The sequence below is a fragment of the Acyrthosiphon pisum genome, chromosome A1 (genome assembly GCF_005508785.2).
Source record: "Acyrthosiphon pisum isolate AL4f chromosome A1, pea_aphid_22Mar2018_4r6ur, whole genome shotgun sequence".
NCBI lineage: Eukaryota > Metazoa > Arthropoda > Insecta > Hemiptera > Aphididae > Acyrthosiphon > Acyrthosiphon pisum.
Window position 1 is genome coordinate 108,223,134 of NC_042494.1, and position 18,667 is coordinate 108,241,800.

General features: G+C 27.3%; 1 protein-coding gene across 1 annotated transcript in view; it reads left to right on the forward strand.

The window, feature by feature from the left end:
* Positions 1-4,215: 4,215 nt before the first annotated feature.
* The window catches only part of LOC100160151 (dipeptidase 1), a 143,604-nt gene continuing 129,152 nt past the window's right edge, over positions 4,216-18,667 (forward strand). The window contains exon 1 of the mRNA XM_029487999.1: positions 4,216-4,735. Coding sequence (XP_029343859.1) covers positions 4,466-4,735 — 270 coding nt within the window. The 5' untranslated portion in view covers positions 4,216-4,465. The remainder of the gene's footprint in view (positions 4,736-18,667) is intronic.

Consider the following 18,667-nt stretch of genomic DNA (forward strand, 5'->3'; position numbering starts at 1 on the left):
GTTCAATGAATAATATATTATATTTCAAATGGAAAAATGCAAGTACAAACAAACAAATAAATAATTAATAATAATAATAATAACAATAATAAATAAACAAACAAACCGGTTTCTTTCATCCCCAAAATCAAGTTAGATTCTTATTTATATAAATTATAAATCGATGGGAAAAGTATGCGAGTTATACTAATGCTGTTCATATATTTTGATTATTTGCTGGTTTTAATATTTTACTAATATAAATTCATCAAGTTAAAAGTATACTTGGAAAAAAATGTAATATTAATAATTCTAAGATAAACCACTAAGTAAATTTACATAGTGCATACGTCATGTATCTAGTTTTTTTTTTAATATTGAGATAATATTATTACTAAACGGAATAAATATGCCACATACATAATAAACAAGACGTTATGCTGAACCATTTTTGTTAAAATAAAAAATGCATTGATCACGTTTAATTAATACTAAACATCAATTTTATAGCAATTTAAAATACAAAATTGAATCGATATTTAGCAAATCAAAATAAAATATGATTGGAAAAATGCAGACAAGATACTAATATCTCCTTTTCTACACGACGTGTCTCAATTCGTCCACCATGTCCGTCACTACTAAACGAAAAAATGTTAACAGGCATAATAAAAAAAACACACCATTGTACAATTAACCTTTTTTGCACTTTAATTTTTTTATTACATTCGAAATTCTTAACAACACATTACTGCAGCTAGTAAAATGATTAATGGAATTTTCGACGTTGAAAATCTGACGGGAAGTCGTTTAGTCTTTTTGCATATCGTGGTGCTGATGACGACACTTAATCATAATTTCCCAAAAGAAAACCTAACAGATTTACAATTCAATGATCCGTAATGACTATCGCAGAAGATGTCATAACACTTCTGATACTTGGCTTTCGCATGGAAAACATATTATCATTATATTTAGGATCTCTATATTGATTAAGTTTATTTTTAATATTTTTCATTATAATAAATAAAATATTTTACTCGTCATTACTATTATCAATTTTTGTTATTATTTTTCTTTTTTTTAACATTAAGAATTTTAATTAAAATTTTCTAATAATAGTGAAATTATTTAGCAATTTATGGCATGTTTTAAGAAAAAATTTAAATTTAAATTTAAGACTATTAATTGAGTGCCTACCTATGTAAAAAAATAATTGTCCCAGTAATTCTCATATTAAAAAGAATGATGTAGCTGGTAGCATTTCCAACTTTCCATAGTCTTATAATAATTATATATTAGTACTTATTAGGTTAATAATTGTAATATTGTATGATAAAATTACAAATATTAATAACTTGTATTTAAATATTCATAATATTATACTGTTATATGATTGATTTTTGGATGTAAAATATAAACTAATGGACATAATATCGTTTTATCGCAAGTTTTAATTTCTTTTTAATCTATCAAGCTAATATGAAAAATATTCACATAGTCACGCCGAAATATCGTTAACGATGTTAATAATTATTATCTATTTACATTTTGACTCTACATTTATATTCACTACCTAAATAAGATTGGCATAATTAGATATATTTGGTGACATGCAATTACATAAGACACTCATTATTTCAGAATATAATTTAATGACTATATGAGTACACATCAAACACTAATTTTCAATGACATTATATTAGTTTATTTTAATGCGTAGTTTTGTTTTCACACGTTTAATCGATCTATATCAGTAATGTCATAATATTTATTATTACTCTAATACGTTGTAATGCACTTCTCCCTTTACTGTTTGGATTTTTATTATAATATAAATACTCAAACGCATAAGACTATAACTATAAAAGCAATTCCTGGAATATTTCTTTTCTCGGGATAATGTTGCTATTGAGATTACTTGAAAAGGGTTAAAACATATTTTTTACTTCAATAAGTATTTTATGAAAAATAATAAATTAATATTTACTCACGTTTTCCCAAAAATCATTTATATTTTACAATTTTAATTTTTGAATATCGCATACATTTTTAACTTCTTATTCCGATGTAAAATATTTTTCTGAAAATTTCGATTTATTTAGATAAAATGTAGAACCAGTTGTTAATTAGTCATAACTCATAGGTATATTTAAAGTTGAGCTGAACCTGTACAATATTATGCATAATGTATTTTGGCTACCTATCCGAAGCAACGAACTAACGAGTACAGTATATTAAAACCACAGAAGAACGATTTTTATGAAATCATATTATATTGACGAAGTGGTGTCAATAGATTTTATTAGAGTTTAACGGGGTTGACTTTATTTATCATAGTTATAAATAGTGTGTTTGATGTGGTGAATATTCGATTAATTAAATTGTGAGTAAAGACAATATTCTACGGTTTGACCGACTACTTCAGATGATTATAATTTATAAAATTCAATATTTAAATATTGACACGATATATCTACACTGATGCTTGTAAAATTTGAGTGTTGCATATATACGTTATCATTTGACTTAAATACAAAGCCATAAGTGAGATTATTAAATAAAATATATGTATAATCTAATATAGGTATATACATAATACATAAAATATATAATATTATAATATATTAGGTAGGTACATATAATTGTGTTACCATAATAGTTATAATTCAATAAATTGCGCTACCCGCAATAATTACACGATCGAACAGGCGCATTAAATTATTATTCGACGTAGATAAGATGTGCCCATAGTGAAATTTTCGTATTTTTATTAGCTCCACTGTTTCATTCGATACACATAATATTAATGTAGAACGTGACCGATAGAAGTTTCCATCCAGAATCGTTAACGAACAACGAACCTACGGCAATAGTCCTTTTAGAGGCAAACAAATGTGCTGCCTCTATTATCTCAGTCGCTCCGTCTCCCTTCCACACTTGGCGGTAAAGTGTGTGCGCGTTTTTCTCTCTCTCTCTCTCGCCCACTATCTCTCTCTCACTCTCATTCTCGAATTACGCTTGAAGGGATCGATTAATTCTATACAAGCTAGAAATTAATGGTTTATTTGTTTCGCGTGTCGGACGGAACCCGATAATTAAACTTTGAAACTATGAAAAGCAATACATTCAAATGTACAATGACATTCGCCGATAATTTCGATGCGAATATGAAAACGATTGCATACTTACAGTAAGTATTACATTATAATATGTGCTCCCACCACACACACACACACACACACACACAGAGGTATCAACTAAAAGCGTGTTTCGAAAAAGTTATTTTCATCATTGTGTCAACTGTATTTGTCATTTAATTTTAAAAATCCGTCTTCTGAATGATTCGGAACATTATTGTTTAATTTCACAGCGAAAAATAACTTAGAGAAAGTTCAAAAACTCTATCTCTCTTTGTATCAAACTATACCTATACATAATTTAATAAAATACTAGATTAACTTTTTGAAACTTTTGATTTCTCCGTGTTAAGAAGCAATGAAAAATGCCGAGGGGTAAATCAAGAAGGTGAAAAGTGAACAAAATTACCACAGTTGGAAAAATTATTTATAATGTATTGCCAAACATAATTTAATAAATGCTATCATACTAACTATTTTTTTAGTGAGATAATAATGCGTACTATAAATTATGTAAAAATATAGAACAGACAATTTTTAAAAGTTTAAGTTGATAATTAAACATTTGATGGTTAAGCTCACGGTATTTAAAATATTCACTAATCTATATTTCTTTTATCTAATAATTTAATAAAGCTGTAGAGTTTGTTTGTTTGAATGCGCTAATCTCAGGAACTACTGGTTTAAATTGAAAAATTATTTTTTTGTTGGATAGTCCATTCATCGAAGAAGGCCATAGGCTATATAACATCACACTACGACCAGAGAAGTGCTCAAACAGGGATTTTGAGATTTACGATGGAAATATTTGTTTATAAATTGTTGTAGGAGAAATAATTAATAAAAATAGTATTTATTTATTATTGGTTGCTATTGGTTAATCGGGCAGATCAGCTACAAGCATGCATCAAATAAAATTTTCACACATTGCCTACCAGGGTGGCTGAGTTGCACTTACTGCAGTGAGTTACACCAAAAAGGAGTTGAACAATAAACATTTTTTATAAACCTAGTTGAACAAAATAGTTTAATTGTTATTAATCGATATTTGTAATATAATACCTTTGTAAGTTTATTCTTAGTATCAATTCAATACTGTATTTATTACGGTTTACACATTGTACCCGTTTTAGCATGCATGATATTGTTTATGGTGTGTTTATGTTAGGTTAGGGGGTTGATACTATATTAGGGTTAGTCTATTCGTAACACCACGAATTAATGTGCAATGCATTGTCATCATATTATAACGTGGTTATGCATTTACACAGTATAATTTTATAGCAAGTTCGTAACCAAAATTCTAATTTTTTACTTTTACTTTTACAGACAGTTAGATAACGACTATGGTTGAACAATTGTTACAAGAACGATGTGGTCGCCAGTTATCTTCCTGCGTGCGGATGAACACCAGACTGGCCGGAGCAGAATTCGAACTAAATTGTGGAAAAAAACAGAGTTCCAGGAGATCGAACGAACAGAGAGAAAGGGGTCATGTGCCAGGAATGTTCGACAGAGAAAATGTCGACTTGGATTTAGATCTCAAGTATCATCTTCAGACGTGTACATGTTCTTGCAACCACATGGGCTTTGGCAATTATATGGATTATTATCAGGTTAGTAAATAATTGTAATCGCCAATCGGTATGGATAATATGTATTATATTAATATCAAGTAGAGGTACATTATAGGTACCTACCTCCCATCTTTAGGCATTCAACAGTATACCTATACTATCTATTCACTTTATTTTAACGATATTTATATAATATAGTATCGTACCTACAACTTATACTATACCCTGAAAACCAACATAGCTACGTTTTTTAACTTTTGGTCTTAACTAATTTTTTATCTCTTTTAATGTCTGTAAACATAATATATTCACAAACAAATTAATATGGTTATTTAATTATTCTAAAAACAGTTTGTCTTGCGACAATTTTAGAAAATTACTTTGGCAACGTATCAAAACCCAACAATAATGTTAATGTGTACTATAGTGTGTGAACACTAGTTTTTGAATGTTTAAAACACATGGGGCTGTGATACAATAGTGGTACAATGTTATACAATAGTTTAAAACTTTTTGTGTATAAACATAAATATGTGTGTATTATATTATTATTAAATATTATGGTATTATGCACACGAATACACAGTTTGCAACATTTTTCGAAAATATAAAACATCATTAGGTTGATAATTCAGTTAACAGACCAAAGGTCAAGTGGCAAGGGATGACAATCGCCCAAAATTCAATCGATTTACATGTTATTATAGTATATTTAATACGTTTATTACATAGTATAATATTACTTACATTTTTTAATTTAAATTATTTATAATAAGTGCCTATCATAATTATATTATGTATGTCAACTTATTTCCCAAATAATTATGAAAAGTGAAAACAACGTAGTACCACCAATTTACCATGTTGGTTGATGTCAACTGTCTATAAAACAACTAAACATATTGTAATAACATAGTGTTAACCTTTTAATGCATAAATGAAATTCCCGCAATCATAATTTTATAATTTTTCATAACACTTCATATTATATTATGATATCATATAGGATAATATAGGTTATGTGAATCCATAAAAATACAATAATTTATAACTTATTAATTATTATTCATACGTAGTGAACAACATTTTTTTTTCATTTATATAATCGGTATAATGTATAGAAATAAAAATATAATTGTATTAAATTTTTCATAACTTAAAAGTTAAAAAATTAGTTTTTACTTAATTTATCAAAAAATACCTAGGATCCTTTTTAAAATAGATCGGAACTTGTTTAATTTTTTTATTATTTATAATAACTATTCCCAAACAGACAATTTAGCCGATGATTAGAGATAACTAAGAGAGGTACCTACTATCATTTAACTTTTCTTTGTATCGTTATATACAAAATGCATAAATATAGATTATATTACTTTTACTTAGATTTTTTCAATTAATTTAATTACCTATACATATATTATTTATTTAAGGGGATTCGATACCGTGATTTTCTGTTTCCGTCTAACACACGCGTAACATAGTATTTTAGACGTGGTTTTTGCCAAACATACCAATTGATATAATGAAATGATAAGAATTCTGAAAACAGATTTGAATTCGTCATCATATTAATAGCGTTGAAATCGACTTTCCCACATTTTTGATTTTTTGATTTTAGCTTCTCCAAAAATTACAAAAATGTTCAAATTCTCTTTTTTTATATGACTTTTCTGGAATTTGGGAGATAATATCAAAAATGTGGGAAAGTCGATTTCAAGTAGACTTGATGACGAATTTAAATCTGTTTTCAGAATTCTTATCGTTTCATTAGATTAATTGGTATGTTTTGCAAAAAATACGTCTAAAATACTATATCACGCGTGTGTTAGACGAAAACAGAAAATCACGGTATCGAATCCCCTTAAACTATCATATAAAATATTAATTCTTTTAAAACTGTGGAATCGTGTAAGTGTATTGTGTGAAGTCTAGGGGGGATAAGCCCCTTGCCCCTCTCTATATCTATCTGGGGGTGAATGAGAAGTGTTTTAATGTTTCATATGTGTACTTCTGGTTAAATCTACACATGTGTAAATATCGTACTGAATATCAGGTGAATAACAAAAAAAAAAATCCATAAAAAAAAATAGGTATCTAATCCTAAATATATCTATCCTAAAGTTGTTTTTGGATGGATATAACTTAAGTTACTTTACTAAAGGAATAATCAAGTCACAAAGTGTCAACTAGATCAATATTTTAAGAAAGATGAAATATTTTAGGCAACACTGCAGACTTTCATTAAAAATCCATTTTATGGTATTAGGGTAAAGGTTTAGTGTTTAAGCACTATATATAGCTATAAATGTATATTACATATATATACGTCTTTACGTTATGGGTGGCTTAGTCAGCTGAGTTCAGCCAAAGCTTATGGAAGTATAGAATGATATATAGTAACTTCATCGTACAATTAATAATTTATTCTAGAATAAAGGAATTATAGGACTGTAGAGTTTTTTAAAACTATTATTTGAACAGTGAACACAGAATATTGACATGCATATAATGCCCATGTATGTAATTTATAAATGTATAAATTTCTTGTAGTAAATAATATTTGAAATACAGATTTTAATATAAATATTTTCTCTGGATCGTACATGCGTTTGAACTCTGATCATTAGACATGGATGGTTGATTACGGGGAAATTCGAGATAAATAATAAAAGGGATTACTTTGAAAAACTTGGGTACGTGACTGTAGTTTTAATTAATCCCCGAAAAGCTCAATGTGTTGGAAAGGGAATATTCAATTCTACCTGTCATTTTAAGATATTTGTCTTGACAGAGGAGCACTAGATATATTTTTATCTCGAATAACCAAGTTTATTTGATTTATTAGAGAATACACATTAGAAATGGAATATTTATGAATGAATAATTCCCATTTGGGTTACATGGTTGATTAACTAAGCTGAAATACATTTTTGCGATATTATCATTTTGCAGATAGCTTTGCTTAAGTTAAATAGAATAATAATATATTATATTTACCATACTTTTGTTCTAATTTAAATTGTAAACATTAATCACAGTAAACAAACAAACAGATTTTAAATATTTTAACAAAAATAATACGTGTAGAAGTATATATAATTATAAACATCATTTCATCTCTGGAATTGTATACGTTTTATTATATGTACTATAAAATTACATTATATCAACGCAGTATATTATAATTTATTAAGCAAAAATGTTTGACACTAAGTTACTGGTTAAATTTGAATCTTAATATACAGTGAGGTTAATTAATTGGAAAGTCTTTAACCCTTGCTCAGGATGTAGGTGGAATATTTTAGTACAGAAAAAGTAATATATAACTATATAATGGCCTCCCTTATACTATGACTTGTATGTCATATATATTACATTACAAAAATAGCAATAAAATATTCGCATTGCATCATGAATTAAGGTCAGAGTCAGTATTTTCCAATTAATTAACATTCTACGTACCTATATATTTTATATTTTATGAAAAAAAAAACAAAAAAAAATTGAATGATTACTTATATTGTGATTTTGATTTACGATTGTGAAATATTATAAAAACTTCAATCGTTTATGATTCTTGTTAGTTTTTCCTACTTATTTTGGTTATGTTATAGAAAATATCATTGAAAATTATAAACATCGTTTATTTATAATTGTAATTAGAAGTACCTATAAGTATAAAATATTTAATTAGGAAAAAAAGTTAGTAAGCAATAATTTATTTTGCTTATAATAAAGGATGACTAATGAACATACATTTCTAGTACAATAAACACTCTAAAAATAATGTCCTATACACTTACTTCGTTAACTATACTTTTAAAATTTTTCTTTTTATTAATTTTGTTGACTGTTCTGATTACATGTCACTTTGGACTATAACTGACATCTAAGTTGTTCCTACCTTGTCTAGAGGTCAGAGTGGACCGAACATAAATGGAGTATCGAAAATATATACCTAACCTTGTGTATGTATGAATAGCGGTGGAAGTCATTTGGCTTGTCGATTATGACCATAATAATAATGTACTACTAATCAACATCATGTTATTTACATATTGCAAGTTGAAACGTATTTTTGTAGGTATTCATAAACAGTAAATATTTCATCGATAAATATATCTGGTAGATTAATTAAAAACTATTTATATTTTTAATATTTTATTTTCAAAATCACTTTTTGTTGAACAGATATTAATAAAATAAGACAGTCGTGGATACATAGAACAAAAATATACTGAAATAAATGTCGATACTGTGAATAAAACGTGACGTATGATCACCCTAGTGTAATAGATCTTTATGTAAAATCATAAAAAGTATTAGTACTTATTCAAACATATTTTATTTTAATTTAAATTAAAGGATCCAGACCATTTTTAAAATGAAAGAGAAAAAATAATTAAAAACTAAATTCATAAAATATATATTTTATAGACCATCACTACATATGATAATGATATTATGGCAGTGCAAACTGAAAATTACTTCTATACATATAATCTATGGATTATCCATTCATATTTCATAAATTTGAATAAAGACCATGAAAGTGTGTGTTCCTTGAATTAGTTAACCATAATTTTACCATTGATATTGATATTTAAATTATTGATTTATTTGATGTTGAATAAATAATAAAACCTGTTGTCTTACCATTATTTTAAGCATATAGTAGGCACGACTACCCTATCGGGTTTCTAAAAATTGAACAGTTGTTACTAAAAATTATATTTCTGTATTTTGTTTTATTTTGTTGTGAGCTTAAGTTTGTTTTTCCTTGAATCATTTAACGATATTTATACAAAATTTTAGTTTCAGAATGTTTCAGATGTGTTTATTACTCTAAATAATACAATGCTTATTGTTCAAATTAAGAGAAAACATTAAAGCCACTTATTAATTTCTTCTACATAAATTATATTTACATTTGAAGATCTGAAACTATCCTAAAATCTGCAAAATACATAACTCGTCTTTGTTTGTCAAGGGAATAAAATACGCGTTGTCAGTTGTGCATTTTATGACTCGTTCTAAAGTTTTATTGTAACTCAAATCGTAACTAAATAATAGTTTAGACGTCTTTGTATAGCAACATATATTTACTTTTTCATCACATTTTACTTTAATTACTCACCTGCAACCTGCTACTTTAAATGATTACGTAAATAATCAAGTTACTATGACGAATACGGAATACACAATATATAGAATTTTTAGTGCTCCCAATAAAATAACTAGGTAATACGATTGTTGTCGTCTTAAAACGGTGGTATAACTTGTTATTCTATAATACATAGGGTCAATATAATAAATAATGTGGAAACCCTGTATTTGAGGATAAGTTTTAATCACGTGTATTTATCAATCAAAACAATCGCATTATATGACCAACTAATTGTTTTCGGAAATTTAGAGTGTAACGATGAACTCTGTTTTTTATCTATTTATTTTTTATTATTCTTTTGAGCAATTATTAACCCAACCGCTGTTTTGCCGATGGTCGTTTAATAAATCAAACTGTTACTTAGCTTTAATAAAGACACTAATCGATACTTACCAAGCTTTAGTCGAATCGAATGCAAGTTAACAGAAACTATACTTTCAAGTATAGACTCGCAGATTTTTTAAAAAAATATTTATTAATTAATATGTATTGCTTTTAATTTTATAAATTCACTCACAATATTTCAACTAACTGAGATTGTTATAGATAAATGCTACGAAATTTCTTAGAAAATACTGTGTACATTTATTTTTCTATATTATCACTAACTTCTAACCTCTATAGGATATAGGTATATGATCACAAACCTTGTATAGTGTCTTCTTAATTATTTTATACCTGAATAATTTAGTCACATACAAAAAACCAAAAATAACAACCAACTTTCTAATTTTTTATGAACTTTAAATCTCTTGAAAAAATTTATTGTAATTTATGAGTGGGAAAAATTACGTTTTCAAAAATATCAGATTATAATAGGTATTATTATAATGCTATAATCAATACATGTACTTATTATTATTTTAGTGTTTTCTTTGTAACTACTTTGACTATATCTAGTCCTAAGTTTCTAACTTTATCAAAACATTTCATAAATTTAAGAGTGCTACTAAAATAATTGTATTATTAATAATATGTTATTTAAAAATATATTCGTTAGGTACAAGCTTCTTGTGCTATGATTAGCCATATTTTTCTGGGGGATAGCTTCATATTGTGTATTTAATACACGTTTAATTATTAAACGTCATAAAGTATTTTATAAATTATCAAATTTAGATTTGAATAAAAAAAGCTACACGACAACTGTTGAGTACTGGTTTTTGGCAAAACTACAGTTGTTTTAAAATACAATATAAATATATATATATATATAATATGTAGATTGTAGATAGTGACAAAGAGTCTGCCCATAAAAAAACAATAACCCAATTTTTTTTTAAGTTTGCTTTGGTCTTGACTCTTGAATATCATGTTATATATAGCGGTTTGACCTTACACCTACTAAAAAAGCCGTTCATTTTGTTTTAAGTTATTTTGTAACTTCTTGCGATGTACAACTACAGTACTTCGTAAGGGTTTTCTTTTCATCAACCTTTTGTCAATATTGTTTAAAAAATTCACAATATATATAGGTAATTGTTTGGTATTTATGTTTTTCCAAACTGTGAAACAACTCTTTTATGTAGTAAATAGTAATTCATACCAGGTAATTTCTTTCGTAAATACTAAATAATATCAGCTCTTTTGTAATACATTGATAGTATTTCTTTTATTTACAAATTGCAAAACGTTGTAGATTTATTCCCATAATATAATAGTTTATCGCGCCCTGTTAGGTACATAATAATATAGCTACGACGTAATAGTGAGCGCTACTAAATTATTGAGATTATCGCTTATCGGAAATCCGTATAACTTTATATTGAGTATTTTCAAGTGTACCTATTATTACATTTACGATTTACCTATATCACGAGCTGTGTGTATAAAACGTTTGCTCGTGTCTTTAGTTCGGTAAATAAAATACTTTAATTACTTCTATCGAACCGTAGGTTAGGTATAATGGTGAAAAGGATCACGGACTATGTGCGGTTACTATAATACGCGTACCTATATACGTATAAATTAATTCTACTCTCGTACAGGCGCTAAATAATAAATAAACGCGTACAGATATTATAAATGTGTTTTTTTCCCGAATTGCAACAATAATCCGGTCACGCTTGTCCGGCAGGGATGTAGTTTTAATACAGAAAACATAAATAAAAGTACGGGGGAAAAAAACCGTACTTTACGAGACAAGTGAACGACGTCACTTTTTTATGTCATCAAGACCTGACGACCACGTACCGGCGTAATATTTCCCTGACAGATTTTTGTTTTTGACATGTTGGGAGAAAAATACTCGGGACACGTGCGTTCGTGCTTGGAATATTGTTATCAATGATCGGCATTCTAGTATACATCGTTGCGTTTCTCCGTCACCAAATATAATTATAAAAATCACGCGTTTTCCCATGACCCTATAATAGCTAGATACTTATACCTATTACCTACTTATAACTATATTGGTACCAGCTACTATACGTTTTTCTTTTTAGTTCAAAACAGCGTCCAACGACTGCGGGCAAATATATCGATGCGAAATAGTAATATTGTTTTGATTGTCGATTGTATTACACTATGACTTTGTTACTGTAAAAAAAACAGACAATATGTATATATACTTACTCTATATTTATGTAGGTACTGCATAAAACGAAAAGAACGTAATATTAATACCAAAGTTAAAATATGCCATATAATATTGTCTACGATTGTCATTATATACTCATGTATATATAATATGTTTAACAATATCATATACCGTATTACGGGATGGTATGTACAAACATTCTTTATTCTCGTATTATAATCGCGTCAGCTGCGACATTGTTGATACTGACAGAACGGCTTGGACGTATATAACCATTATTCGATCATTGCGTATTTATTCCGGTTGCATTGGCCATTCTGTACATTGTATATAATATCTTATATCGTACATAATACATTGACTGTTTCGAGAGAACATAATTATACCTCGGAGACTAGAGGATTCCCAATCTTTTGTGCATTAAGTATTTTCTGTAACAGAACTCGAATTTGGATTAACTATACGTTCCCCGTTCGCCAAGAAATATATTATGTTTCGGGAGATTCGATGTCTAGCATTTAATGACGTTTTATCGGTTTACATTTGCAGAAGCTGTTCGGTATCTATTCTTATTTTTAAAGTCAGAAAATCTAAATCTCTGTCCGTCGAGCATAATCGATGTCTTTCATGGTGGTTTTTATATGATTTAAGCCTTTGTGCACAACCAAGGTTTTGGACGAGGAAGTAATTTGACAAAATTACTTCTGAATTTTCTTAGCCCATTTAACAAAGAATTTAGTTCCAGACGGCTGCTGCAACAATTGGAAGTGCAACAATATACAATATGATTCTTTTTCAATATTATAGGTAATTTTCATAAACATTACCCAGCCCCGCCCGAGGAATATTCAACACTTCCGGAAAATTAGTAGAGCAGGAATTACTAAGAGTTGGTCAGTAATATTTACAATAATTGAGTACTGAAATATATTCACAACAAAAAATAAAAATTCAGATTGACTGAGGGATGAGTATAACGTACCTACGTGTAATTTTATCGGAAAATTCATATACTTTTTAAAACTTTTTGTTTTTTAAAATGTTGATTTTTGATGCCTTAAAATATCGGTAAAATTTGTTTTTAAAACATTAATTTACAGGAAAAAATTGACTATTTCATGATAAAAATCACACTGCAGACTGCAGAATTATAAATTATAAATGAAAAATTACAGAATTAGTAGTAATATGACAAGGAACATAGGTTATAGGACATAGAATATTCTATGTACCTATCCCAATTATTCTGCCAAACTTCTCAACTATCAACAATTAAATTCGTTCTGTAATGTACCATAAATAAACACATCTAATACGGAACAAACCGTAGAGTAATGAGGTTTACATTTTGTTACAACCATCAATATTTGATCAATTTCAGATGAATCATTTTCAGTAAATTACCTTATATTTGTATAATATTGTTACATAACATGTGAATCGTGAATAAACAATTTATATGTATGGCAATTATCTGCAAGACTAGGATTAAATTTTAAATTCATATCAATTTAATAATAATAATATATGGTATATAGTTCATCGTGGATAAATTAGTATGTAATCTTAAATGAGTTACGTTACTAACGTACAATTTCTTAATATATATTATATTTGATATTTCTCCACGTGAACATTAAATTATTGAATTAGATATCTAACAATTTTAATTTGCCTGAAAAAAAACATATTATGAATTATGATATTAATATGTGATTTGTATCACGCAGGAACGTACTTATTGCCACACCCTAGATCGTGTACTAATTAGTAATTTGTGGAAAATACCATTATTGGTCAATAATCATAAGTCATAACATTATAATTTGTAACATGTTAAATATTATTCTGTCGACGGACGGTTTACGTATATCTATACATATACATATATATTAAATATATATCGATTATCGACGTATCACGAGTCATGACCATAGCCAACATTTTATTTGCTCTTAGTTTTTTCTATATAAGTTCTTGAAATAATGTAGGTACCTACTAGGTATTTTAATTAAAATGAAAAACACCTAGGTAGTAAATACAAACAATTTTAATTTATATATTTATTTACCTAATGTCTTATCATAAAACCATATTAACAATTAGGTATATTATATTATTTTATTAATTTGAAATCATAATAGCTCCAAGGAACTTAATTTTATGTTATGAAACTATGAACCATAGGCCTATTAACTAGGTATTCTCGGCTTATAAACTTATTTTAATATAATCCAATAAAATAGAACTATAATAACAAATAACAAATAACAAATAAAAAATAAATAAAAAAATTGGTAACCTTTATATCTTGGTAGGTAGGTACCAATGTTTTAGATTCTGAGCGGAGCGATGAATGTATTGATTTTACAATTATGTGTATTTAAATATTTTTAGAAATATAATGGTACTAATAAAAATGTGTTAATACTTAATTTAAGATCAGTTGAATAATTAATTATCGTGCAAGATTGTCAATCAAATATTAATCAAATGTAAATATTCAATAAATAAATAGTAAATACCGCTATGCATGAACTAGCACTGTTGGTTTAGATAACATACCACCCAATCATATCATAATTGGTTAGATAATAAACATGATCTTACGGGTAGTAAGTTTATAGGTGGTAATAATAAATAATTCTGTTGATAAGCCAAACTGGATATCATAGGCAAATCCAAAACCATGCCATGACCTCATAAACTTTACCCAATCTGTCAATCAAATATAAAACAAAATTAATCTTGATAAAAAGTCGCTTTCTGTCCGCCATGCACTCAACACCGATGAAGAACTACTAAAATAAAATACTAAATAATCATACTCGAACTAGTTAGGTTACCAGCTGTATTATCATTATTAACGTATAAATAAGTAAGTACTTGTGTCAAAAATATTAATTATCTTTTCGGACCAGAAAGGTACAATAATTGTAACTCGTCTACGTCTACTTAAAAGTACTTAAAATGAGAAAAAAATCACATTGTCTAGAAAGGAGGATATACAGTAAGATTTTAAATAAATTTAAGAAAGAAGTTAACTAAACAGTTAAGTTTTCGTTTTTATGTATAATATTAATCGTATTGGTGTTTGAATTGGTAGCTATTGTGAAAAAGTAATATAAATATAATATAAATTAATGTGTGAAAATAAGTTGAACGTAGCATTGGTATTGGAATTTAAATTGTCAATATTAATAATTTTGATTTTACGTTGATATAGTAATGATATGATATTGGTGATATTGAAAACCATGCATCCATGGTAATCTTAGTGGTTCTTACCATTGGAGAGGGCACATTTAGTAGCAATTTATGCAACTTTGGAGCAGGTTATAAACCGGTGGTTTTCGTCAAATCAGACCCATCACATTTGGGATGGTTGTCACAGTAAGATCAAGTGTGACCTTAGCCTAGACAATATTATAAACATTGTAGTACAAGTTTGTTAGCTTTATAGGTTCTTCAACTTAAGTAAAATATTAGGATTATAATTTAAAATTATTTTTGTAGTTTAATAAGCGTTTGCGGTCTAAAAAATATTAAGGTAGGTATAGGTGTAGAGGTATTTTTAAATAATTATGTCAAACATTTTAATACTTATCGCTGAGTATTTTTTGTCAAAGTTCCTCAGCATAGTTAATGTAATTTTTTAATACAGTCCTATTGAAATCCATAGCTTTGCCTAAGTCAGTAAGGTCATCTAGCTGTTGTTCAACACTTCACTTTAAAAATTAATAAGTATAAAAACGTCAAAAACAGCGATATTTTTTGAAACGTCTTATATTCAGAGTAGGTACTAATGGTACTTACGTATAATGTGTTTACAATACACCAGGATTTCACAATTTTGAACGTCTAGCTGGCGCTCAGTGGTCTGAAATACAGGCTTAACTTGAAAACAGATGATGAAAACTCATTGTTAACAACCTATATATACCTATACGATATAAATATAACACCCAATGGAAATAAAAGGCACTAAAACGGTTATCAATGTACAATAAATAGCCAATAACATAAATCGCAGTGTAGTTTGGTGTAGTAGCTGACGGTTATATTATTAATATAAACAGTGTTGGTATAATATACCTACAACTACTTTGGTAAAAAATGATTTTGTCTATCTTGTTTAGTATTAACTATTAAAATATGAAAATGTACTTTTATAATAATACAATCATGATCAAATGTAGGAGAAGGCTTTGGAATTTTTTTCCTAAATTCAATAACTGTCCTGCTGTTGCAGATTCTCTAATCGAGTATTTCATAAACCATTATGTGAAATTAATGAGTAGAAAAAAATCTAAATATGAGATATATTGCTATACTGGGATAGAATAATATCATTTACATTGTTTTTTTTCTTTTAATAAATCTAACCACAGCATATTATTTGTTGTAAACAGTTAGTAGAAATAACAATTATAATAATAGTTACAACGAAATCCAAAACATATTAGTTTGTGTAATAAACTGTACTCATATTTTGAATTATAATAATCCACTATTATTTGATTGTTGGGGACTATCATGGATATATATTAAAAACTGTGATTAGAAAAAATAAATCAAAGGCAAACACTGAGAGGAAGTAATGGAACTGATGCGAGTAGGTCTCTCTTGAAGTAATACATTGATACATTTGTATTTCCATGTAAATAGTAATATATACAGTATAGTCATTTAAAATACATGGACAAACTAATAAAATACTATTTATCTTTCTATGAAAACCTCTGATATGGGTTTCTCTCTTGCTCAATACTGTGTTTGGATGTTGAAGACAAGGGATAAGGGATGAGATTTGAGTGCAGACCATTATTAATATGTCTGCAGGAAATACCTATATAATCTCGAATAAATGTTTACTATTTTGTTTTATGAAACAATCCATCTCATCAACGTTACACGACATTTTCAAGTATTCATTTTGTGCTGTATTAACTATATCAAGCTAAAGAAATAGTACAATATTATTATTATTATGTGACCATATTATTATAAAAGATGTATGTAAGTCTTATTTGTATAAATTCAGCCACGCTTGAAGTACAATATTATCATTATGTGACCATATAAAATATATTAAGTCTCGTTTGTATAACTTCAGACTAATATGCTACCTATATATTATAATATTGTTCATCGTGCACTTGTAAATATTAATCTCTAGAATATCGTACCTACATTAAATATTATAATAATTATGTTATTTGTCATTTGTAATTCACATAAATAGATTATAATGTTTGATTAATAACAATGGCGGTACTTAGAACTGTTTAATATAATATGTATTTTATACTACTGTATAGCCAATGTACAAATGTACACTTGGTAGGTACTTATCTACTTATACCTATACGATTATAATATGTAACTTGCAAGTGCATTCTGGTTCTATACGGTAGGTACTCTATACGCAGGTACCTAAGGTATACTGTGATTGAAACAAACTATGTTGTAGTATATTATAATATACCCACCTAAAGGCTATAGGTACTTTTCAATTTATTAGTTTTATCGTTTGGTTTTATTTTTAATTATTTATAAATTTAATGAACTTTTTACCGCAGTTTTATACGTAAATATTTGTTTTTTGTTTTTGTTTTATTATTTTTTTTACTGAGAATAAGCCTAGAAATCTGGACTATTGGCTGCCCATGAAGTGGCCATGAAGTTTAATCATTACAAAAATTTCCAACCAACTCAATATAATTGGTTTGGCGGATATAATTTTATATTTATTACCTATCAAATAATAATATTGTTGTAATACTATTATCTTAATTGTATAGAAACTTTTTTTTATATATATTACAATTCACTATTGAAAATGCTTCAATATACTGAACTTATACATTTTGAAGTATGTTATTATCATAATAATATAAAATTCAATATTAAAAAAATATATAATATGTTAGTACTTTATATTTCATTTTATTTTACCCACTTTACTTTTAGAAAAAAAAGTTATTTTCTTATCCATAAAAACGAAGAAATATTGGGGATAAAAATGCAATTTATACATTTAGGCTTGTAGCTTACAATATTGTATGATACTGCAGGCAAGCTTAGAATATAACTACATAATTGTATACAATTGTTATATTATAACATAAAATGAATTTAAATTGTACTTTTGTCCGTGGACTTTTCATTTTTATGAATATTTCAATATTCACATTCCAACTTTTACGAGTACCTATATCAATTAGGCGTATGTAGATCTTTGGATATGCTTATCGATATT